The 24488-nt window shown below is 34.8% G+C and overlaps 2 protein-coding genes and 1 long non-coding RNA gene across 3 annotated transcripts; 2 read left to right on the top strand and 1 right to left on the bottom strand.

Moving 5' to 3' along the window:
- Positions 1-1324: 1324 nt before the first annotated feature.
- On the top strand, positions 1325-7968 carry LOC134269254 (uncharacterized). Its single transcript, XR_009992540.1, has 3 exons — positions 1325-1466; positions 7362-7466; positions 7880-7968. It is a non-coding gene; the product is annotated as an uncharacterized LOC134269254 (long non-coding RNA).
- LOC134269253 (pleckstrin homology domain-containing family B member 2-like) lies at positions 2068-14199 on the bottom strand. The gene is made up of 9 exons (XM_062751460.1): positions 14094-14199; positions 13350-13419; positions 12559-12674; positions 12167-12330; positions 11960-11987; positions 11496-11592; positions 11229-11354; positions 10714-10851; positions 2068-7122 (listed from the first exon to the last, which is right to left on the bottom strand). Exons 2-9 carry the CDS (start codon positions 13387-13389, stop codon positions 6980-6982), a joined length of 852 nt encoding a protein of 283 aa, XP_062607444.1. The 5' UTR covers positions 13390-13419; positions 14094-14199; the 3' UTR covers positions 2068-6979.
- Positions 14200-14406: 207 nt separating this feature from the next.
- LOC134269237 (NADH dehydrogenase (ubiquinone) complex I, assembly factor 6-like) lies at positions 14407-20552 on the top strand. The gene is made up of 10 exons (XM_062751446.1): positions 14407-14606; positions 17009-17108; positions 17561-17647; positions 18358-18399; positions 18537-18593; positions 18724-18823; positions 19267-19400; positions 19641-19742; positions 20023-20079; positions 20268-20552. Exons 1-10 carry the CDS (start codon positions 14431-14433, stop codon positions 20391-20393), a joined length of 981 nt encoding a protein of 326 aa, XP_062607430.1. The 5' UTR covers positions 14407-14430; the 3' UTR covers positions 20394-20552.
- Positions 20553-24488: the final 3936 nt, after the last annotated feature.

Here is a 24488-nt window from a genome sequence, read left to right on the forward strand (position 1 = left end):
CTGGGTGATATTTGTATTCATTGAAGGCTTGCATTTTATAAGACACCTGTTTAAGTTTTTTTTAAATGCACATTTAATTTACCGGTAGTTTTTTTAAAAATAAGACATCAGGTTTTTCCCTGTTTTATGTAAATAAAATTTAAGGTTACCATTTACAGGTTTTTTGGACATTCAGGAATTATCTTGGAAATTTAAAAATAGAGTTGTTACTTATAATCTTCACAATTTTTTTTTAAATGGAATCAAGTAAAACTCATTCAGTGAGCTGCACCCTTATATTTCTACCCCTCTGCAGGGCCCTTGCTGACTGGTCAGTTTTCTAGTTTCATTTATCTGATAAAATTTATGTTGTATTTAGTGCTCAAGTTTCACAATAGCTATTTTTATAACTTTAGTTGTTAATTTGGGCATTGAAGTTGATCTACCACAGAAAAAAATACATTACCTGCATAGAAGGTCATTTTATTGTTTATATTTATATCTATACAATATACATAACTTAAAGAAGAATTTAGTGGATGTAACACTGTATTATTGATGGCATGAATTTTACTCTTTTGGAGGAAGTACTTTGCTCGTCATAACTGATCCTCTCTTTATATATTAATATTACCCTAGAGCAGAAAAACTTTCAAAGAAACAAAGCATTTTTACTGTAAAATTACGAAATGTATCTGAGCAACATCTTAACATCAAATCCATGATCCCTTGTGTAGCCATTTGTAGGAGGTATCATTGCTCCTTATCCATTCATGGTTTATAGTTTGAAATGATTCTTATCCAAAGTGCTGTATGTTTTTATCCCTTTACCGGAAAACAAACACAGGTATTTAATTTAATCTATTAAATATTTAGTATCATATCAATATGTATTGTATGATATTGCAAGGTAACCTTTGTTACTTAGGCCGATCACCAACATCGACTAACCGAGTTAATTCTAAGACTGATAAAACAGATAATAAAGGAAAAGATTTTCAATTTCCTAAACATTTATTTTTATTCCTTCATAATGCAGCAAGTAATTCATTTAAATCCAAACTTCCCAACCTTTTCCATGATACATTTTGTAACCCTGGTTCTTAGTTTAGATCTCAAAATGATATGTTTTTACTTGCCATGAATTTTTTTTTCAAAAATCATGAAAATAGGTAATTTGATTATATATATATTTATAGGAAGGTTGTCCCAAAATTTCAAATCTATGCCAACTTGTTCAAAAATCAATTTCTGCTAATTATCCTACACACTCAATATAAAACATTTACAGTATCATGATGAGTTAGTTCCCCTGAAAACACATTTTATTCAGCAATACATAAATTGAAACATTTTCATCACAGTTGAAATTTGATTTAATATAAATGGAAAAACAAAATGTTTATATAGTAATTTGTATAAAAGTAGGAAAAAATACAGGTAAAATTTAGAAAAACAATTTTTATACATAAAAAAAGAAAATTGATGTAAAAAAAAAACCCAACTATACATCATTTGCTTCTTACAATAGTTGCATTTACTTACATGTACCAGTATATTTATATACAAACATTTTGTTTGTTTTGTTTTGTTTTGTTTTTGTGCATCCCGAAGCAGCTTCTATACGGCGAGTTAGTAAATGGTACACGTTCCAATGGTGGTCAGAAAAAACGATACAAAGATTCCCTTAAAGTGTCCATGTAATTACTAATTAAACCATTTAGTCCATGTCCATATTGACGATGAAGTAAACTCACGCATAGCTAAAGCAAGTTCTGCCTTTGGTCACCTAAACAAAGCAGTATTGGGCCGACGAGGCATTACCACAACAACAAAGCTTAGTGTGTACAGAGCAGTTGTACTGACAACTTTACTTTACGCATGTGAGACCTGCACGGTGTACCAGAGACTCACCAGGAAACTAAACCATTTCCATACAGTTTGTCTCCGGAAAATATTGGGCATCAAATGGCAAGTCAAGATCCTGGACAGAGGTTCTAAACTGGGCAAATATGAACAGCATCGATACCATGCTATGCTCAAGTCAACTCCATTGGGCTGGACATGTTCGTAGAATGGATGACTCACGCATCCCGAAGCAGCTTCTGTACGGCCAGTTAGTAAATGGGTACACGTTCCAGGGGTGGTCAGAAAAAACAATACAAAGATTCCCTTAAAGTGTCCATAAAGCTGTTCCATATAGAACCTACAAAATGGGAAAACCTAGCACTCAGTCACAGTGCCTGGTGCTCAAGCGTGATGATTGGGGCAAACCAGTACCAAAAAGAGATGAAGAACCTGGCAGAGCAAAAATGCACAAAGCATAAAGAGAGAGCAGCCTCTGTTGACACTCCACTTAGACCTTCATGCCCAGTTTGTGGAAGGACGTTCCGTACAAAAATTGGTCTCATCAGCCATCTTCCCATTTACAACAAAACTTAACAGACGAGATGTTATTATGGTCATCTTCGACAACAAAGGACGAACTATCACTATTTATACACAAGGAGAAACTGAATAGATCCTGGTATGTTCAATCAATAAATGAAATTAAAAAATTGATAAACTTTCATTACTTTCTTTCTTTTTTTTTAAATATAAAGTCCATCTTATTTATGAATTTAGGACAAGATTAAATAAATACCACATTAAGAAAGACTTTTTGCAGACTTTACTTTCTTACAGATACATTTGTTGGTAGAAAAAAAAACACCCAAAAGTATATATTGAGGGGGAGAGGACATTGGTCAAAAGTCCTTCTGGTAATACATGTATAAACCCCTTTGTAGATAAAAGCTGTGAAGGTACATGTGGGCTAAAATGGAGAATACACATAAAACAAAACTAGATGACCCACCAAATACACATTGTACATTTACATATTATATAAATTACTAAAATGGCACAGATTTAAATAATGGCACTCTATGCATTGCATGTGTTACAAAATTAAATTTTGTATTTAATAATAAAATGACAACAGACATAAGTATCCGTCCATCTAATAATGCATGTGTGTACCATTAATTAATCAAGAGCATTAATTTTTTATGATGCATTAAACCAGTATCATTCTTTAATGTAAAGAATACATGTACAGTGTATAAATATGCTGACAGATAATGCAAATCCACCGAAATGAAAAAAAAAAAAATCACAGAAATAAAAAATCTTTTTTTATGATTTACCAAATTCTATCCTTATGTCTACAATGTTAATTTGTTTAATATGATAATAATTCTTTTAAATATACAAATTTTTTGACTAAAAAGAAAAAACCTTAAATAAATGGTTTGTGAGGTGCAAAGTGTGCATACATTTGAAAATTGAAATAATGTTTATACATGTACTAGTTAACTTCCCTCATATACAGTGTATACAGCACATATGCATTTTATATTTGATAGATATTCTAAAATATTTATCAGAATCTGATCACAAATAAGTAAATAATACAAAACTAATAAAAAAAATAAATAACATTAAAAAACACACTCCTGATTTCCTAATGAATATGGTATAACATCATAACAGTAAATCCTTTGTACTGATAATCCTTACATTATGAGATGAGTAAACACAACCAATATAAATCTGATTTTCCAAAAACAAGTATCAGTACATTAATACAAATGTAATCCTGCTTTTAAATAATCAACAATCCAAATTATCATTCTTGTATTACAGTCTGTGTGTCAGTTTACCAATCAAACACTATCACAGTGATAAACAGGCAATCAAAAAACATAGAAAATATTTTACATATTTGTAGATTTCTATTGTTTCAGAGTAATTCTTTACACATAAACATAGGTAATCAAAGATTACGAAGCTCACCTCGACGAATGTTATCAGTTTAAGTAATGCAAATCTCACATCATATTTTCTTAATATTTAGTATTCATCCCAACAACAATTATTCTTGCAAGTTGTGTTTAACCCCTTACATGGCATATACACATTTCTATGCGTGTAGCCTGAAAAACATGTATAGTGTAAACAAATATTCATAACTGTTAATACTGCAGATATCAAGGACTTCAAGTTCATTCGGATTGATCTGTTCCCAAAACTTTAACCTAGTCTCTTGTATGGAAAATATAGGTCAGATCCAGCATCCGATGCAAGTCTGATAGTGTCCATCCTTAGATGCACCATCCATGCAAGTTTGGTTTAGCTAGGGCTTATAGTTACTTGGGAATGAAAATGTAGGTCAGATCCAGCATCAGAAGCAAGTCTGATAGCGTCCATCCCTAGATACATCATCCATGCAAGTTTGGTTTAGCTAGGGCTTATAGTTACTTGGGAATGAAAATGTAGGTCAGATCCAGCATCCGAAGCAAGTCTGGTAGTGTCCATCCATAAATACATCATCCATGCAAGTTTGGTTTAGCTAGGACTTACAGTTACTTGGAATTAAAAAGTAGGTCAGATCCAGCATCCGAAGCAAGTGTGGTAGAGTCCATCCCTAGATGCATCATCCATGCAAGTTTGGTCCAAAAAGGGCTTATAGATATTTGGGAATGAAAATGTAGGTCAGATCAAGCATCTGAAGCTAGTCTGGTAGTGTCCATGCCTAGATACATCATCAATGCAAGTTTGGTTCAGGTATAGACTTATAGTTACTTGGGAATGAAAATGTAGATCGGATCCAGCATCCGAAGCAAGTCTGGTAGTGTCCATCCCTAGATGCATCATCCATGCATGTTTGGTCCAAATATGGCATAAAGTCACTTGGGAATGAAAATGTAGGTCAGATCCAGCATCCGAAGCTAGTCTGGTAGTGTACATCCCTAGATACATCATCCATGCAAGTTTGGTTCAGGTAGGGCTTATAGTTACTTGTGAATGAAAATGTAGGTCAGATACAGCATCCGAAGCCAGTCTAGTAGTGTCCATCATTATATGCATCATCCATGCAAGTTTGGTCCAAATAGGGCTTATAGTTCCTGTGGAATGGACCTGCTCCAAAAACTTTAACCTGGTCACTCATCTGGAAAATGTAGGTCAGATCCAGCATCCAAAGCAAGTTTTGTAGTGTCCTTTCCTAGATGCATCATCCATGCAAGTTTGGTCCAAAAAGGGCTTATAGATATTTGGGAATGAAAATGTAGGTCAGATCAAGCATCTGAAGCTAGTCTGGTAGTGTCCATGCCTAGATACATCATCAATGCAAGTTTGGTTCAGGTATAGGCTTATAGTTACTTGGGAATGAAAATGTAGATCAGATCCAGCATCCGAAGCAAGTCTGGTAGTGTCCATCCCTAGATGCATCATCCATGCATGTTTGGTCCAAATATGGCATAAAGTCACTTGGGAATGAAAATGTAGGTCAGATCCAGCATCCGAAGCTAGTCTGGTAGTGTACATCCCTAGATACATCATCCATGCAAGTTTGGTTCAGGTAGGGCTTATAGTTACTTGTGAATGAAAATGTAAGTCAGATACAGCATCCGAAGCCAGTCTAGTAGTGTCCATCATTATATGCATCATCCATGCAAGTTTGGTCCAAATAGGGCTTATAGTTCCTGTGGAATGGACCTGCTCCAAAAACTTTAACCTGGTCACTCATCTGGAAAATGTAGGTCAGATCCAGCATCCAAAGCAAGTTTTGTAGTGTCCTTTCCTAGATGCATCATCCATGCAAGTTTGGTCCAGCTAGGGCTTATAGTTCCTTGGGAATAGACCTGCTCCAAAAACTTTAACCTGGTCACTCATCTGGAAAATGTAGGTCAGACCCAGCATCCGAAGCAAGTCTTGTAGTGTACTTCCCTAGATGCATCATCCCTGCAAGTTTGGTCTGGGTAAGGCTTATAATTCCTTGGGAATGGACCTGCTCCAAAAACTTTAACCTGCTCCAAAAACTTTAACCTGGTCACTCATCTAGAAAATGTAGGTCAGATCCAGCATTCGAAGCAAGTCTGGTAGTGAACATCCCTAGATGCATCATCCATGCAAATTTGGTCCCGGTAGGGCTTATAGTTACTTGGGAATGGACTTGCTCCTAAAACTTTAACCTGGGACGCCGACGCTAACGCCGACGCCGGGGTATAGCATAAGCTCAACTCGACTTCATCGAGGTGAGCTAAAAATTGGAAATATCAATCTATTTCCAGACCTGCCTATCCTTTACATTGCAAGGGTGTAATTTTGGTAAAATTTTGGTGGAATTTCAGAGGTAAAAGCATAATTTGTTGTTTTTACTATTATACTTTATTTCTTTCAAAACATTACCGAAATTGTACATTACTAAGCAAAGATGGAATCAAATTTTCTTTTTCGAATCATCCATTGGCAACAAATGTAAAATACCAGTATCCTATATCAAACTCAATTCAACCGTACGTCCTTAATGAAGCCTTTGGTCAATTCGTATCAAGTCACATAATTGAAGGCTTGTGTTTGCATGTTTACACAAATCGTTCATTATAACATTGTACTTTATCTTTTGAACACTCACATTTCTCTATCTTGTTCTAAGCAACGTGAAAATAAACTAAACTGAGTATAGAAATGGCTGTACTTATTGCAATTTCATTTAATAGTTAATGTAAGTAGTGTCCTCTCATCTTCTTTCGAATCTTCACCGTACCAGTTTGCTTGTAACTACTACGTACCTCTATTAATTACTTTTATAAGAACTTCTCATTCTATTTCAGCAGGTCGTACTTTAACTCTTAACTCTAAATTTAGTCATTCATAAAGAATTTTAAACCAAAACATCAAAAGCGTAAAATTAATATCAGTGGCGTAATAGCGTAATTTTGTGGTAAAAAGCGGAAAAATTACGCCAAAAGCGGAAGGGTAGGCAGGTCTGTATTTCTGATTTTGCTTTAGATTTTCCAAAAGATGGTTTCTTTTATCACCCTTTGATCACATTTCTATAGATTTTAAAACACAGGTAAAAATAATACTAGCATAAACATGTGCTATAACATGAACTCCACAACGTAAAGTCAATGGCAGTGCAGCAGGCTCTACTTTAAAGGCTTCTCTTGGTTTAATCAAAACTTCCAATGCTCCCGAAACTTCCTGCACTCCCGAAGCTACTCATAGAACCCCAGCTTCCAAAGCTTCCCATCCCCCAGCCGTGACCCAGCATCTTCTTGGCCCCATAGCCGAGAGCTGCACCTCCAGCCAGACCTGCAACAGAAAATTTATTATACCCTGTAAACACATAAATCTGTTAATACAAGTGGAAAGGTGTTAATGTTATAGAAAACTGGGTTTGCTTTTGAATTGAAGATTGCATCAATTTTAATGATTTTAGTCCCATCCCTCAGGCTCAAGAATGGGGTCAGGAGAAGAAATACACAACTGTTGTTTCCTTTTAACTTATAGATGTTAAATGTTATATGCCAAAATTGGTTAAGTGATATGAGAAAAGAAGCTGATAATGTCAACAAGAGGCCCACGGGCCACATCGCTCACCTGAGAAGCTTTGACCATTCTGTTCTTTACCAGATTTCCCCCTTGTAATACATTATGTATCCCCACCCTACCCCACTGATCATAATTAAGACATTTTGAAATCAACTACCCCAGTATCCTTCCATGTGCAAATAAGTCTCAGCTTTTCTGGCACAGTGGTTCTTGAGAAGAAGATTTTCAAAGAATTTTCCTATATATTTTTATGTAAAACTTTGATCCCCCCATTGTGGCTCCACCCTTCCCCTGGGGGTCATGATTTAAACAATTTAAAATCTACATTACCCAAGAATGCTTCCACATAAGTTCCAGCTTTTCTGGCCCAGTGGTTCTTGAGAAGAAGATTTTCCAAGATTTTTCCTATATATTTCTATGTAAAACTTGGATTCCCCATTGTGGCCCCACCCTTCCCCCGGGGGTCATGATTTTTACAATTTATAATCTACACTATCCCAGGATGCTTCCACATAAGTTTCAGCTTTTCTGGCCCAGTGGTTCTTCAGAAGAAGATTTTCAAAGATTTTTCCTATATATTTCTATGTAAAACTTTGATTCCCAATTGTGGCCCCGCCCTTCCCCCGGGGGTCATGATTTGAACAATTTAATATCTACACTACCCTAGGATGCTTTCACATAAGTTTCAGCTTTTCTGGCCCAGTGGTTCTTGAGAAGAAGATTTTCAAAGATTTTTCCTATATATTTCTATGTAAAACTTTGATTCCCTATTGTGGCCCCGCCCTTCCCCCGGGGGTCATGATTTGAACAATTTAATATCTACACTACCCTAGGATGCTTTCACATAAGTTTCAGCTTTTCTGGTCCAGTAGTTCTTGAGAAGAAGACTTTCAAAGATTTTTCCTATATATTTCTATGTAAAACTTTGATTCCCCATTGTGGCCCCGCCCTTCCCCCGGGGGTCATGATTTGAACAATTTGATATCTACACTACCCTAGGATGCTTTCACATAAGTTTCAGCTTTTCTGGCCCAGTGGTTCTTGAGAAGAAGATTTTTTAATGACCCCACCCTATTTTGGTCTTTTCTTGATTATCTCCCCTTGCGAGGGGATATGTCCCTTCATTTTAACAATTTAAATTCCCCTTCACCCAAGGATGCTTTGTACCAAGTTTGGTCAAAATTGGCCCAGTGGTTCTTGAAAAGAATTCGAAAATGTGAAAAGTTTACAGACGGACAGACAGACAGACGGACGGACGACGGACAAAATGTGATCAGAAAAGCTCACTTGAGCCTTCGGCTCAGGTGAGCTAAAAATGTTAAGTGTATATACCTATTTATATTTTCTGAAGAAAATAAAAGGTCAAAGTAAACTTTTGTGGTGGTACACATATTTGAACAACCCATCATGATTGTCATTTAAATGCTTAGAGCAAAGAATATTGAACATAACAAAACAAACCTTCCAGAATTTTTTAAAACTTATTACATATGTAATGAAAGAAAAAAGTGAGCAAGCCCACATACCCCAAGCTCCCCCAAAACTCAAAATGCCAAAAATCCTGAAAAAATAAAGAAATATTGGAATTTCCTGATGTACATCTACATATTGTGTCCTAAATATGTGCAAAGTTTGACCAAATTCTGTGCAGCGGTTTATAAGGAGTTGCGCTGACAAAAAAAATGAAAGAAAAAGTGAGCTAGCTCACATACCCCACGCTCCCCCAAAACTTGACAGTGAAACACATAATGAAAGGCACAGTGCACTTTAAATACATAGTATAGATCAAAAAGGGCAATAATTGCAAAAAAATCTTCACATCAAAATGTCTTACATACATGTATGAGGACATTTAAATGTGGAATGAAGTTTCTAGATAAATAATGGAATCAAAATTTCTTGGCATTATACAAATCCAAACATTAATTTGAAGTGGTGGGGGAGAAATTTTCTTGAATAATAGGCAAAACTCTTTGGGATAAAAGAAACTATGTACAACAGTTTAAGAGGAGTGGTGCTAACAAACTGTTCATCTCTATATTCTAAATATGGCCAAAAAGTCTAAGTTGGAAAGTGTGGAAATTCCCAGAAAAATAAAGGAATCGGAATTTCCTGGTAATATGCACATCTACATATTGTGTCCTAAATATCTACAAAGTTTGATGAAATTCTGTGCAGCGGTTTATGAGGAGTTGCGCTGACAAACTGTTCATCTCTATATTCAAGGTATGGTCAAATGCCTAAGTTTAAAAGTGCGGAAATTCCCGCAAAAAATAATGGAATCGGAATTTCCTGGTAATATGCACATCTACACATTGTGTCCTAAATACCTGCAAAGTTTGACGAAATTCTGTGCAGCGGTTTATGAGGAGTTGCGCTGACAAACTGTTCATCTCTATATTCAAGGTATGGCCAAATGCCTAAGTTAAAAAGTGCGGAAATTCCCGGAAAAAATAATGGAATCGGAATTTCCTGGTAATATGCACATCTACACATTGTGTCCTAAATACCTGCAAAGTTTGACGAAATTCTGTGCAGCGGTTTATGAGGAGTTGCGCTGACAAACTGTTCATCTCTATATTCAAGGTATGGCCAAATGCCTAAGTTAAAAAGTGCGGAAATTCCAGGAAAAAATAATGGAATCGGAATTTCCTGGTAATATGCACATCTACACATTGTGTCCTAAATACCTGCAAAGTTTGACGAAATTCTGTGCAGCGGTTTATGAGGAGTTGCGCTGACAAACTGTTCATCTCTATATTCAAGGCATGGTCAAATGCGTAAGTTAAAAAGTGAGGAAAATCCGGGAAAAATAAAGGAATCGGAATTTCCTGGTAATATGCACATCTACACATTGTGTCCTGAATACCTGCAAAGTTTGACAAAATTCTGTGCAGCGGTTTATGAGGAGTTGCGCTGACAAACTGTTCATCTCTATATTCAAGGTATGGCCAAATGCATAAGTTAAAAAGTGCGGAAATTCCCGGAAAAAATAATGGAATCGGAATTTCCTGGTAATATGCACATCTACACATTGTGTCCTAAATACCTGCAAAGTTTGACGAAATTCTGTGCAGCGGTTTATGAGGAGTTGCGCTGACAAAAAAGGAGGACTGACTGACGGACTGACTGACTGACGGAAGGGTCAAAAACATTATACCTCCAGCAACTAGTTGCGTGGGGTATAAATAGGACTGATGGACTGACTGACTGACAGACAGGTCAAAAACATTATACCTCCCGCAACTTGTTGCATGGGGTATACCAGGCAATAATCATATTTGAAAGAACTTGAAGAACCTGCAATCTCAATAATATTGATAATATCCGAATGTACATAAAGGTTCTGACCTGCTGCTACTTTTCCTGCTTTACTCCCCAGTATTCCTCCTCCTCCGTGTCCTCCATGTCCTCCTTTTCCTCCCAATATTCCTCCCAGTCCTCCTAGGATTCCGCCCTTCTCATGATGTTGCTGTTGTTGAGGTTGACCTAAAAGGTAATGAATTACAGAATTTTTTTATCAGACTTGCATGTATCTAATATCATAGTAATATGAAAACTGCTTTAGATTTTTTATTTACAATATATGTCATATGCAAAAAGAATCAAAATACAACACATGAAAGAATATTACTAAAAGTGACTATCAGATTACTCATGAATTTCAGCTAAACGCTTTTCCTTATAATTGGTTTTCAGCTAGGAAGATACATGTATATGGAAGACTATTAACATCAGGAATATAAATATTGTCGAGAGTTGATGAAAAGTCCCCATCTGATCTAAGCACCAGGCATAATTCTAATATATTGTACATCATAAGATGAAGTGTAACTTAATCATGTTTTATAAAATTTAGGAATTACCATATGGCTGCTGTTGATACTGAGGGTACTGCTGATAAGGCTGCTGGGAGTATCCTTGTGGGGGAGGCCCTGGGGGGTAAGGACCAGGTTGTTGAGGGTGGGGAGCAGGTCCTCCATAGTATCCTCCTATAAACAGATCAATAATTATAAATCTTTTTTTAAATATGAAGAATTTAACATTGTTTATACATAGTGTTTTTCAAAATTAAACCCATGATGCAACTTTCATGCATATATGTGCAGTTATGGATCTGAAAATCAACTTACCTGGCACTCCATCGAAACCTATACCTCCCGGGGCTCCTGCATTATAAGAGGGTGGGGGATTTGAAGGCTGCTCCTGGGGACTTGGGGGTGGTGGGAGCTGTATGATATCAGAAATATCATTCATAATAAATAATAATATATAGTACATTGTAGTACATGAATGTTTTAAATGTTGCTTATCAGAAAATAAGCAATAATGTGCCTTTAAGTTGAAATTACTAAGTAATATTAATAATTTTGTCAAATCTCATTAATTTAAATAAAATAAATGTGCTTTAAAATATCTGTTTGATCTTTAGAAGAAAATAATTAAATTTAAAGGAAACTCTTAAAACTTATCATTAGGTTTATATATTAATTGAGTTTATCATGTCCATCGTAAGGAATTAGAACTCTTCGGTGGGCAGAGTTCGGAGCTTCATTAAACCAACTTTTAATGGAATATATAAATATTTCATACTTACAGTTTTGCAAATTGCATTCATCCACTCACTATAAAAAGATGTTTTTTAAAAATACACATACTGAAAAAACTGTCAGGGTTATTAATTTTATAGCCAAATGGAAATTCTCCTCATCAGTTTATTTACAATTCCCAAAAACAAACAAAACAGGACAATAATTTATAATTTCAAAACTTGAGTTACCATTATCCCAGACTACCCACTTACTGGAGTTCATTTGGATCATGACAAAGTAACCAGAAGACTTTACATTTGCTGTTATTCCTGGTTGGGATGGCTAGTAGACTGTCAATGGACGCCCCGTCAGGAAGATCGGGTCTGTCTGGAAATCCGTTCGTATACTGTCCATAGGCAAACCTCTTACATACATCCTAAAAATAAACAGTATAATCTGTAATATCAATTACTATTAAATGTAAATGTACAACAGAGGCAGAAACAGAGCTATATTTTTCCTCTACACTTTTGTTATAACTTCATGTTTAATTATTTTTAGAAATTGTTTGACACTTGAATGACTAATTTCCATAACATATTATAACGTGTATACTGAATTATGAAACAAAGATATTAGAACAATATGGTTATTTGGTTTTTACCCTTAAATGAATTCTGGCTTTCAATTCCGAATCATGTTGGTGCTTGTGAAGACACAAATCACTGTTGTCAAAGAGTTCAACCCAAGTATCTTTCCATCCCCCATGAAATAAGCTCTCTGAAACAAATTTTCTGATGTATAGAATTTAATATACTGCATTGCAGAATGTAAAAAATTACTTTTTAATATCAGGGAATAAATTAGCTGTGGGAAAATTGTCATTTCTGAGATTATTACATTCATGTATATGTATGTCTTACAATTTCAAATCTTATAAATCTAAATGTGTTGTAAATTAAAGAAGACGGTCATTACGTTTACAGTAAAATTACTAATTTTCTTTGGAGTTAAACTATTGTTTAGTTGATGGTGCAAAGAGATATTTTTCACAATATTCTTAATTTAAATACATAGACATTTATTATCAGGGGATTTGAACAGATAGCAAATGATGAAAATCCTTGTCACAGTCATTCAAAGAAAAAATTACCAAAATAATGTTTTTTATTTGATGTTTCCTGAAAGTTTGATTTGAATTCAATGATTAAGTGTCACAGCATTGTTTCTTCAGCATTCTTAAAAAACTAACAGGGGTCTGAGCTCGACCTTCCTATCCCCTAAATTGTGCAGTACCGTATATACTCGCCTATAAGTCGGATTTTTGGGAGTTAATTCCTACCCCTAGATTGTGCAGTAATATAATTATGTTGAAAAAGATACTCCTAATGCAGTCTGCACAATATCCACACAAAATTCATGGATCCTCCTCTCTTATCATCAGGAGTAACTTACTGCTGTGACGTTTCACGTATCCTGACTTCACCACTGACATTCTGTCTCCACCTTTCCCTGAGGGAACAAACTGAATTAAAAAGTTTTCATTTAAAAAAAAGGAGAAATTAATGATAAATTTGTCAAAAAATATGACAAAATACAATTATCTTAGGTAAAATAACTTTACAAACTTGATGAGTTATTTTGAAGGAAAATATCAGATATATTTTTGATAATTATTGTCCAAAATCATTCAAAAACAAACATTTTCATTTTTATTAACAAACTTATTTTTTCTAAAATAGACCAACCGAGTTATAATTAACATAAATCATAATTATTGTACAATCAGAATGAATGGTATGACTAATGCATATCTTTACAAAATGTTTAAAAAATTGTTTTCATGTAGATCTAATGTTATGACCGATTTATTGGGCCTTTTGCCAGTTACTGTTGTTGTTTGTGTCGGTAAAATATTTGTATATTTTATTTACTTATTTTGCAAGTCCACAGTTTTGGGTAAAACAGGCAATATTAATCCAAAGTTATTACCGTGATACTGACTGTCAAAGAGTAATAACCAATTATCATGTTAAAACGCAAAACTTATATGCTCGGTCAATGAACTAGGTTGCAGACGAATTTTAAAACTTTACTTGACCAGCTAAATTTTGATAACTTTTAAATTACATAACAAAAGATTATCCACATCAAATAAATTTGATAAAATTATTTAAAATAAACTTTAAAACAACCAACCTTTCAGTTAAGATTAACGAAAAGTATTGAAATTCCTTCTCTCTGCGTAGTTTACGATATGGAAAATTCGGGAAAATTTTAATTTTTCGTGGTACGAGCTAACAATTTCGAAAAAAATGTTAAGTTGAACAATGAATGAGTTTGGGAAAAAAGAACCTTCTACTGAAAGGAATTAAAAAATATTATTGTCAATATTAATAATATTAACTTTTGTTAAACATATATATAATCACATTCCTCAAAATACTATTCTTTTGATAAAATAAAGAAAATACCTATTTCGGAAAATTTCATAATGTATACCCGCGTTTGGTTTTGAATTATATTTATTTTCAAGATGGCAGCCTCCTTGAGAGTAATTTCCAAAGGCTGTGAAATTGGTTTAACGCAAAATAGAACATTGCATTCAAAACTTAAAGCCTTAAACTTGACGTACTTGAACTTCAGAAGAAATGCATCAGTGGTTCGCAACGTACCACCGAAAAGTTTTGAATACTGTTACGGTTTAGTAAGGTAAATTACATTATAGCATTTTCAGATTATATAACAGACATTCGATGACGTTGTCTATGCATGTATTGCTATATCAGCTATTTTGCACATGTTAAGAAAGTGTTCAAAAGAATGAACAATAAGGATTCATAATGCGTACGGTACAACAGGTATTTAACAGGACAGAGGAAATTCGAGTCGGTTGTGTTTACATAAAGGTCCAGTTCCAATCCCCTTTAGCAGTCTAGTCGAACCCTCAAACGGGGGTAAACGGATGTTGGAAATCCATACCCTCAAACGGGGGTACGGCGCATGCGCAGACACTCAAAAAGTGCCGTTTTCACGGAAAAACGTGTGGTCCACAAAATATGCTCGTGCAAAGTGATGGATTATTTCGTAGCTCTGTATGTACTCAAATTTGATAGATTAAAGATGTTTAAAGAGATTGTATTGCGAAAAAGTATATGTCTATTGTAAAAATCGAGATTTTTTCTCTCCCAAAGTTAGCGTATTCTGTGCCTTGACCTCCATGTTTGATACAACTAGATTTTTTATGCATAATTTGATAAAACGGATGAATAAACAAACAATGTTTTGTTTAAAGTTAAACTACATATAATTCCGTTCCCCGGTATTACAAATTTTGTGTAATGAACATGTTATTTATTATTTTTCGACACTTTCTTCTGTGCCCGTCCGAATTTCCTCTGTCTTGTAAACAAACTTTTGTGTTTCAGAAATGAGGTAAATAAAAACGAAAATTAATTTATTGGTTTTTTTGAATTGAAAACAAAGTGTAGACGATTCATTTTTGCATGTTCGTGATTTTTTTTTTTTTTTAAATATTTTTTAAAAAAGAAGATTTATCGTTCTTGAATTCCACTTTCGCGCTTTGCATTAAGGGAAGGAAAACCCTCGTTTGGGGGTATACCCCCGTCTGAGGGTTCGACTAGACTGTTTAGTCACAAATAATATCAAGCCAGTATACTGTATACACATTCATATGTAAGACTCCAAAGCCTTATGGTCTTGTCAAAGTATGACGGTCTGTGCAAGCCCCTATGGTTTGGTGTCTGCAGCTGGTCTGTTCAGATGTGAAAGTCTGATGGTTGTGCCAAGGACGGATGGCTTGTTTTCTATGAGATACACTAAAAAAGGATGGTCTGAAGCCGAAGTTTGACAATTCACATTTATGATGTTACAATGATCCAACATCAATCCTTGACACTATTGCCCATATTAAAATGGCATAATTCAAAAGCTAATATATTTTAAGAATAGTTCTTGGGCACAACTTTCTCTGACTGTGCTTATTAATAATATTTTGCTTGCACCCATCAGAGATGTTGTACTTAGGGCTAGTCCTACCTTATGAATGGTAAGGATAAGTTTTTTGACTATGAAAAAGCTTTGCACCAAACTGAAAGATTTAGTGTGAGTACACAACAAAATTGATTGTATCAGCCTGTGTATAGTGTAAGTTTAGCACCCACTACAGTGATTTAAGGTAGGCCCTTGCATAATATTTGACTGCTTAGGGCTAGTCACTATCCCAGCTGCAATAACTATTAAATAGGTTGTTGCATACATTTCAAGCACAGAAGGTTAGCCCACACCCATTCCTGATATAAAGGTTAGCCTCCCTGCCATTGAAGAAATTGGAGCTACATGTAGTACATATACTACAGATTAATTTTGATCCATTAAAAGTGACTATAAGCCCTATTTGCACCAAGTTTTCATAGATGATGAATCTACTAAGAAATGTACACTACTAATCCTGCTTCAGATGCTTGAACTTACTTATATTTTCTGGATGAGTGAATTTTAGCCATACTTTAACAAAAATTAGCATGGATGATGCATCTAGGAATGAACACTATCAGACTTGCTTTGAATGCTGAATCTGACCTACATTTTTCAAGACGAGTGACCAGATTTAATTTTTTATAGCAGGTCCATTTCCAAGTAACTATAAGACCTACCTGAACCAAACTTGCATGGATGATGCATCTAAGGTTGTACACTTCCAGACTTTCTCAGATGCTGAACCTGACCAACATTTTTTAGATGAATTACTGCCCTACATTTTCTAGATAAATGAATAGCTTAAAGTTTTTGGACCATTTCCCAATATCTGTTATTTTTATAAACAAACTTGCATGGCTATTGATCCTGGGATGCACTCTATCTAGAAAAAAAGATGATGTGAGACATGAGATTTGTCTTACTTACATGTTACTTACATTCATGGAGGTTAATTTTTGATACATGTGACCTATGTTTTCCATATAGGGTATGTTTTATCAAGGAAAGAGACATTTGCATAATTCTTTCTTATTGTAGTTATCTTTATTATTATTTTTATTTCCAACAATTTACTAAAATAATTAACTAAAATAAGTATTCTTTATATTTTGTAGGCAATATGACCATGAAAATTATCTATGTTCCTTGCTACTAAAAAGAGACCTTCGTGCTGCAGCTATTATTTTGAGAGCATTTAATATTGAAGTTGCTATGGTAAAGAATGGTATAAATTCTGATCATTAAAGCTTTGTGGATTTGTTTCAAGCCAACCCATTTGTAAATTTTATCCACAGTTCATAAAATTCAACCCTCTCCAAACTATTTATAATTCTGAGACTTTTTAAAACTAATAAAAGTATGATGTTGATGACAGATTAAGTTTATGGTTCAAGTTTCTTTGACAACATCTGAAAATGATTAGATGTGAACATGTAAAATATTGTTTTTGATCAATATTACCGGTATTAAATATATATTATTGATACATTATAGTGAACAGATTTATAAACAAATTGAAACATTCCATTGTTCACAATATAGTAATAAAACATACATTTCCTCTAAAGAAAAATTTATGATTTAATGCTACCACCTTTGTTAGACTCCATATTTATGACAAGACTTGATTGATATTTCACTATAGGAAACTTGTGTATGTATTTTAGGTGGCAAGCAATGTAACAGACCCAGTTAGGGGTCTTGGAAGGTTCCAGTTCTGGAGAGAAACTCTGGAAGAAATCTACAATCCAAAGGCAAGTGTCTACCCATTTAGCTGCAGATCTGTATCGTTATGGTTTTATATATTTGTCTTTGACCATAACGCTACAAATCCTGTAATGCAAAAAAGGTGCAATTTATGACGCAATATTTTTTGCGCACTTTTGGGTAGAATTTCTCCACTTTCCAGCATCGGTCAAATAACTACCTTTCACTCCCTAATTCTAGGCACATTATTTAACTAATCTGTACATTTTATCCATCTCCCAACCCTTCAAGTGATAAACTTGCTTGATTAAAATTATTTGTTAGATTGCTGAAAATTCACTTCAAGAGAGTTTATTGCCTGTAGAGACAACAATAGATGGTTGGGAGGTTGATAAAATATACATATTGACTACAGAATGTGTCTAGAATTTGGAAGTGAAAAGTAGCTGATTGACCAATGCAAGAAAGTGGAGAAATTCTCCGTCAAAGTGTGCAAAAAATACAGCGCCGTAAATTGCACCTTTTTTGCATTACGGGATCTGTAGTGTTATGGTCAAAGACAAATATATAAAACCATAATGCTACAGATCTGCAGCTACTGCCTGTTATACTCTAAACTTTTATGATACAAGAAATTCATCCAAGTAAAAATTTCCTTAAAAAGGCGAGAGTTATTTTTAATTAAAAACAACATAATCTTTACCTTGAAATAGGATCAAGTTTATTATCATTATCTTATTTTCTTGTTTGATTTTAGGGAAATGTACCTCAAACACCAGTAGGCCAGTTGTTAAATTGGGTTTGTACTTTTCATCAATCTGCTTAAACTTTTAAAACATAGAAATTTAGCATGTTTTATAATTTTATTTGAAGGTTTCATTATAAATCCCTGTTCATGAGAATCCCTATTAAAAGTTGATTAAATTTTTTTTACAGGTAGTAAATGATTACAGGGTCTCCAAATCATGGCTGTCCAGGCTGATTGAAGCAAGGGTAAGTTAACAGTGAAGAAAGTCAAATGATAGGAAACCATATAGAGTATATTATATTAGTCTTTGTGAAAAAAGTTCTGGTCAGTCATAACTGTCAAATATCAACAAAATCATTTCATTATTATTTACAGGCATCCAATCCCATGAGTCAGTTTAAGACACTGGTGGAGATGGACAATTATTATGAACAAGTTGTGGCCTCAATGAATTATTTATTACTTGAATTACATGGTAATAACCTTTTAAAATGCAAACTTTCCTTTCAAACTTTACCATGTATAGAACATATGTAGCAGTATACAGTCAAACTCCACTATCTCAAAATTATTGGGACTGTGAAAAAACTTCAAGATACTGAATGGTTCAATACACATGTATTGAGGGTAAAATAATAGCTATAAATCTGTAGCTGACTGGTCTGAAAAGATGAATGACCAAAGAGCCACAGTGCCACCAATTGAAAAAAAGTGTATATTTTTTGTGAACAATAAAAGGGCCATATCTGTACCTGTATATATGGCAGATATTTATGCTCTTAGTGTTTAATAGGTATGTAGCTATGTTACCAGTAATTGCAAGAGATTTGAACCCCTGACATTTGATTAGTAATGCTCTACCAGAAGTTCCACATAAGAAATGAGTCAATTTTTATTTTTTTTAATTCAATTTGGAAGGTGTCAAAGACGTACAAGCAGACCATGCTGCCAGTCATTTAGGGCGGTGTTACGGGATGGTAAATTTATTAAAGGTCACCCCATCCCAGCTGTCACAAGGAAATGTTATGTTTCCCCATGACTTATTAGCAAAGGTAAAACATTTATACCCTTTTTTTTTATTTTGTAATGTACATGCAAGGAAAATTTTATTAATAATAAATAAAACCTTATATAAGTATTAAATGTTAATTTCGAATACACATAATACCTGATATGTCAATTTACAATTCTGGATTAATATATTAAAAATGTAATAAAAATTTTTTTGTAATGCCTGTGAATGCAGGAAATAAAGACTCCATATTTATCTTCTGCTTTTTTTTTCAATGCAGCATTCAGTATCTCAGGAAGAGGTCATCCGAGGGAAAAACTCAAAAGGTGTTAGTGAAGTTGTGTACGAAATAGCAAGTGTAGCAAAGCAGCATTTAGACAAGGTAAACTCTCATTGATTAGCATTAACATTGCTATCATTAATTATTGCAATAATGTCATTGTTTAATAGCTTTACCTTTTAAAGTGATGATATACCTTCTTTGAGAGAGAAAATGCCTGCATCTTTTCCAAGAGGATTTCTAAACACTCAAAACAAAAAAAGGAATTAAAACAAAATTACATGGAACAAAACTAAAATCTGTCTTATTTTAAATGTCTTTTTAATTGAGAATTCCTATATTACAAATGCAGTTAAAATGTTTTTTTCTCTTTGCTTCAAAGGCCAGATCATTGAAAGGAAATGTTCCAAAGGAGGCTATACCCGTGTTTCTTCCATCTGTAAGTTTAATTCTCACATCAAATATAATTAATGAGTTAAACTTTTTTAAGTCTGGCATGTAAATAGAACAACTTTATTATCATGCAATATTTTTCCCTAATCTATAAGTTATATACATGTATTTTTTTACTTTCCAATAAATTTCTCCATTAAAATGATTTTGAAAATTCTCTCTGTTTTCTTTTAGGTGTTTTGTGATAATTACCTGACTTACTTACAAAAAGTGGACTTCAATGTGTTTGATCCAGCACTAAATAAGAAGAAATTTCTATACCACAAACTTTTACTGCAAAAATTCAAGAAAACCTATTAATATCAGTCTGGTTAGAGGAGATGTGGCTTCTGTGTTGCTGCATACCGTTTCAGTTATGTGTCAAACTATTCAACATGGGAGCAGAATTAGGATGCAACAAATTTCTGATTAACAGAGATTCTTTGTTTTATTATTATTTGATTAAAGAATGATTTTGAAGAAAAAGTTACTTATGTCCCATCTTTTTTTTTTTTTTAGCTTACCTGAGTCGAAGGCTTAAGTGAGCTATTCTGATCAAAAGCCTGTTGTCTATCGTTGTTGTTGCAAACTTTTCACATTTTCATCTTCTTCTTCAGAACCACTGAGCCAATTTCAACCAAACTTGCCACAAAGTATCCTTGGGTGAAAGGGATTCAAGTTGTTCAAATGAAGGGACAACCCCTCTTCCAAGGAGAGATAATTATGAAATAGTGAAAAATTGATGGCATTTTTTAAAAACCTCAAGAACCACTGGGCCAGGAAAGATGAAACTCGTGGAAACATCCTCAGGTGGTGTAGATTCAAGTTCGATCAAATCATGAACCCAGAGGGTAGGGTGGGGCCCCAGTGTTGTATCAAAGTTTAACATAGGATTATAGAGGAAAAGTCTTTAAAATTCTTCTTCTCAAGAACAGCAAAACCATGTTTAGCCATAGTTAAATGGAGGCATCCTCTGGTAGTGTAGATTCAAGTTTGTTCACATCATGACCCCCGGGGGTAGGGTGGGGCCACAATTGGGGATCAAAGTTTAACATAGGAATACATAGGAAAAATCTCAAGGTCAAAAATATTTATACCTTGGTACTCATTGAAAGGTCTTGTCACAGAGTGGTGATGGATGAGGGTTACGGAGCACCGTCAAAATTGAGTAATTTACTAATTTTCACTTTATAGTATTTACTGCTATACCTCTAATAAATGGAGCTGTAACGAAATAAAATTTACATGTGTAAATAAAGTATTCCTGTATTAATTAAAATGAAATCAGGTTATGTAATATGTCGCTCCGTTTAAAAGATATCAGTTTTTAAATACATATGGACTTGATTAAAAAAGGCAAAAAACCATGACGTTGGAGGACGTCACGGAGCAGCAAATAGCAATAAAATTGTACTTTACATTCGGGAAACTTCTTCTTTAAGCTTAAAAAATCTGTAGAAACCAGGATCTGTATGAACAATAAATATGTGTAATTGTATTAAATGGAAAATACAATTTTTGAGTGGTAGCGAGTTTGAATTGGACGATGGATTGTCTGCAAAGAAACAGGTTAAAGTTAAAAATATTGTCAAAAGAGTTAGGAACGTCATTGAACATGATGTGTGCTACACTATTGCAGAATTAATAGAGTTACATGGTAAATTAAAGAATTTGAAAACAAGGACATAATTCAAGCTATATTTGTACAATTTTTAGCACACTAAGTGTTAAGTGTTATGGATATGTTTTTTGAATGGAGAAGACGCTACAAACCGTGTTTGAAATTAAACAAGCTAATTCAGAGAATTTGTGTCCCCCGCTTAAGGAAAAAGTAAAACATGCGCAGTTCGAGGGGAGGGAGGGGGGAGAGTTGGACCCCCCTCACTGAATTTGTAGAATTATTAAATGTATACATGCATGTATACTGAAGCAAATAAAATATACCATTATGGATATACACATTTAATTGCTTATTCTTTATTATGTGTATAGAAGATGCTTTTTATGTGGAATATTTATCACACTGTAATGATGATTTTATGAGTTTGTACAAGCCAGACCTCGTAAATTTTTCATTTCGCGTGCTGAATACTATTATTTAGTTAAAAAAAAAGTATTTCAAAAAAAAAATAAAGTCTGCCCGGGACTTGAACTCGGGACCTCTCACATTGAAAGCAAGAAACACTCGCTAGACCACTAGCCCACGGAATCGCTTTACATAGTGTCAAGTATATGCAGAAGTGAAGTCACATACATGTATATACAGTGTATTCATGTTCGGTATTGTCAAAATTTTACACAGTCCATGGTGTTTGATTTATTTAGCCTTTATTAAACAGTTCTAATAGATGTAATAAGAACATAAAGTCTGCCGAGAACCTGTTTTATACGCAATAACTCTCCTCATGCCCCTGTGCTAAAAATAGCGACATGTAATACTATAAATACTAATAAAACAAATGGGGCGGGGCACTTTGAGAGGGGTGAGAGAGGTCCTAGGCAGTTTGGGTAAAAAATTACATTGAATAAGCTCAAAATCTTCTTGAAATATCGCCCGGAAATGATAGTGTTACACACAGACAGAATGTGTAAATTTACGACCTTGAACTTTGACCTTTTGACCTCAAAATCAATAGGGGTCTTTATTAGGCCACAGGGAGTTGTTATGTAAAATTTCATTGCAATAGCTCAAATGGTTCTAGAGATATCGTGTGGAAACGAAAGTATTATAAGAGACAGAATTTGCTTATTTATGACCTTTGACCTTTTGACCTCAAAATCAATAGGGTTCTTCTTTAGTCCATAGGGAGTTGCTATGCTAAATTTCATTGCAAAAGCTCAAAGGGTTCTCGAGATATTGTATGGAAACAAAAGCGTTACAAATTCTCCCACACTTGCTTCCAACCCCACTCTCCCTCTCCCCACTTTCTCTCTCCCAATCTCCCCACTCGACAATCTCTCCCTCCCTTCTCTTCCCCCTCTCTCTTTCCCAACTACATTATTGTATATTGCTCCCCACTCTGTCTCTCTCTACCACTCCCTCTCTCCCACTCTGCACATTTTCTCTCTTCTGCCCACTCCCATTTCTCCCACTCTCCCATTTTCTCTCTTCTCCCCTACTCTTTCCACTCCCTCTCTTTCCCACATACCCAACTCTTTTCCCATTCTCCCATTCCCCCCACATACACTCTCTCTCCCCACTCTCTCTCTCCCACTAACCCCACTCTCTCATTCTCTCAAACTCTCTATCCCATTCTCTCCCCCTCCCACTCTATTCCCATGCCCTATTGCCATCCACTTTATCTCTCTCTACCACTCCCTATCTCCCACTCTCCCCATTTTCTCTCTTCTCCCAACTCCCTCTCTCCCACACTCCCCATTTTCTCTCTTCTCCCCCCTGTCTCTCTTCCACTCCCTCTCCAACTTACCCCCAATCTTTTTTCCTGATTCTCCCTCTCTCTACCACTCTCCCCCACACACTCTCTCTTCCACTCACCCCACTCTCTCACATTCTCCCTCACTCTACCACTCTCCCCACATACACTCTCCCCACTCTCTCCCACTCTCCCCACTTTCTATCCTTCTTTCTCTTTCTCTCATTATCCCCACTCCCTCTCTCCTTCTCTCTCTACCCCACTCTTTTGCTACCCATTCTACCTCTCTACCCCTCTTCCCACTCTCCTAATCACCCTACTCTCCCATATTTCTCTCTCTTCCACTCTCCCAACTCCCTCATATCTCCCCTGTAACACTCTCCCCAGACACTCTAACTCACACACACACACATACGAGGGTCGTTAGAAAAGTTCGCGGACACTTTGAATTACGGAAAATCTATTTTGTACTGTGAAGTATGACCTATGTCTGAATAAATTCCTACATTTTGTTTATTGGTATGTAAAAAATCAGGTTCATATAATAAAATCTTGAAAATTTACAACGATTTTTACTATGAGGTCATGGAATTCACGGAGCAATCACTTGACGTAAGGCGATGTGACAACCCGATTTCAACCGGTAAAGTTTTGTCGCAGTGTTCTATAAATCTTTCATTTCTTCAGATTTTTCTTATCTATTTTCTACTTTAAAATTGAATATCTATATCAAGACATATTACTTTTCTTTTATATAATGTCTTTTGTACTGATTCGGATATTATTGAGATCTTTAAAAAAGTCTATGCAGTTAATCGATCAGGTATGGAAACTATGCAAAACCATATAGGCGCAACGCAACGTCCATGCGATATGGGGGTATTGAAGTATCGATGGAGGTAATCATTCAAAATGTTAATCCTTCCATTCTTATGAAGCTACAACCATTTGAAAACTTGTCCTTTGTAGGTGTAGGATATTCCCGGCAGCATCTTGAACATTTTAATCTCTTTTTAGACATTTTCCAGTCTGCATACATAAT

The sequence above is a fragment of the Saccostrea cucullata genome, unplaced genomic scaffold (assembly GCF_032062105.1).
Source record: "Saccostrea cucullata isolate Sc308-1 unplaced genomic scaffold, CSIRO_AGI_Scuc_v1 ctg921, whole genome shotgun sequence".
NCBI lineage: Eukaryota > Metazoa > Mollusca > Bivalvia > Ostreida > Ostreidae > Saccostrea > Saccostrea cuccullata.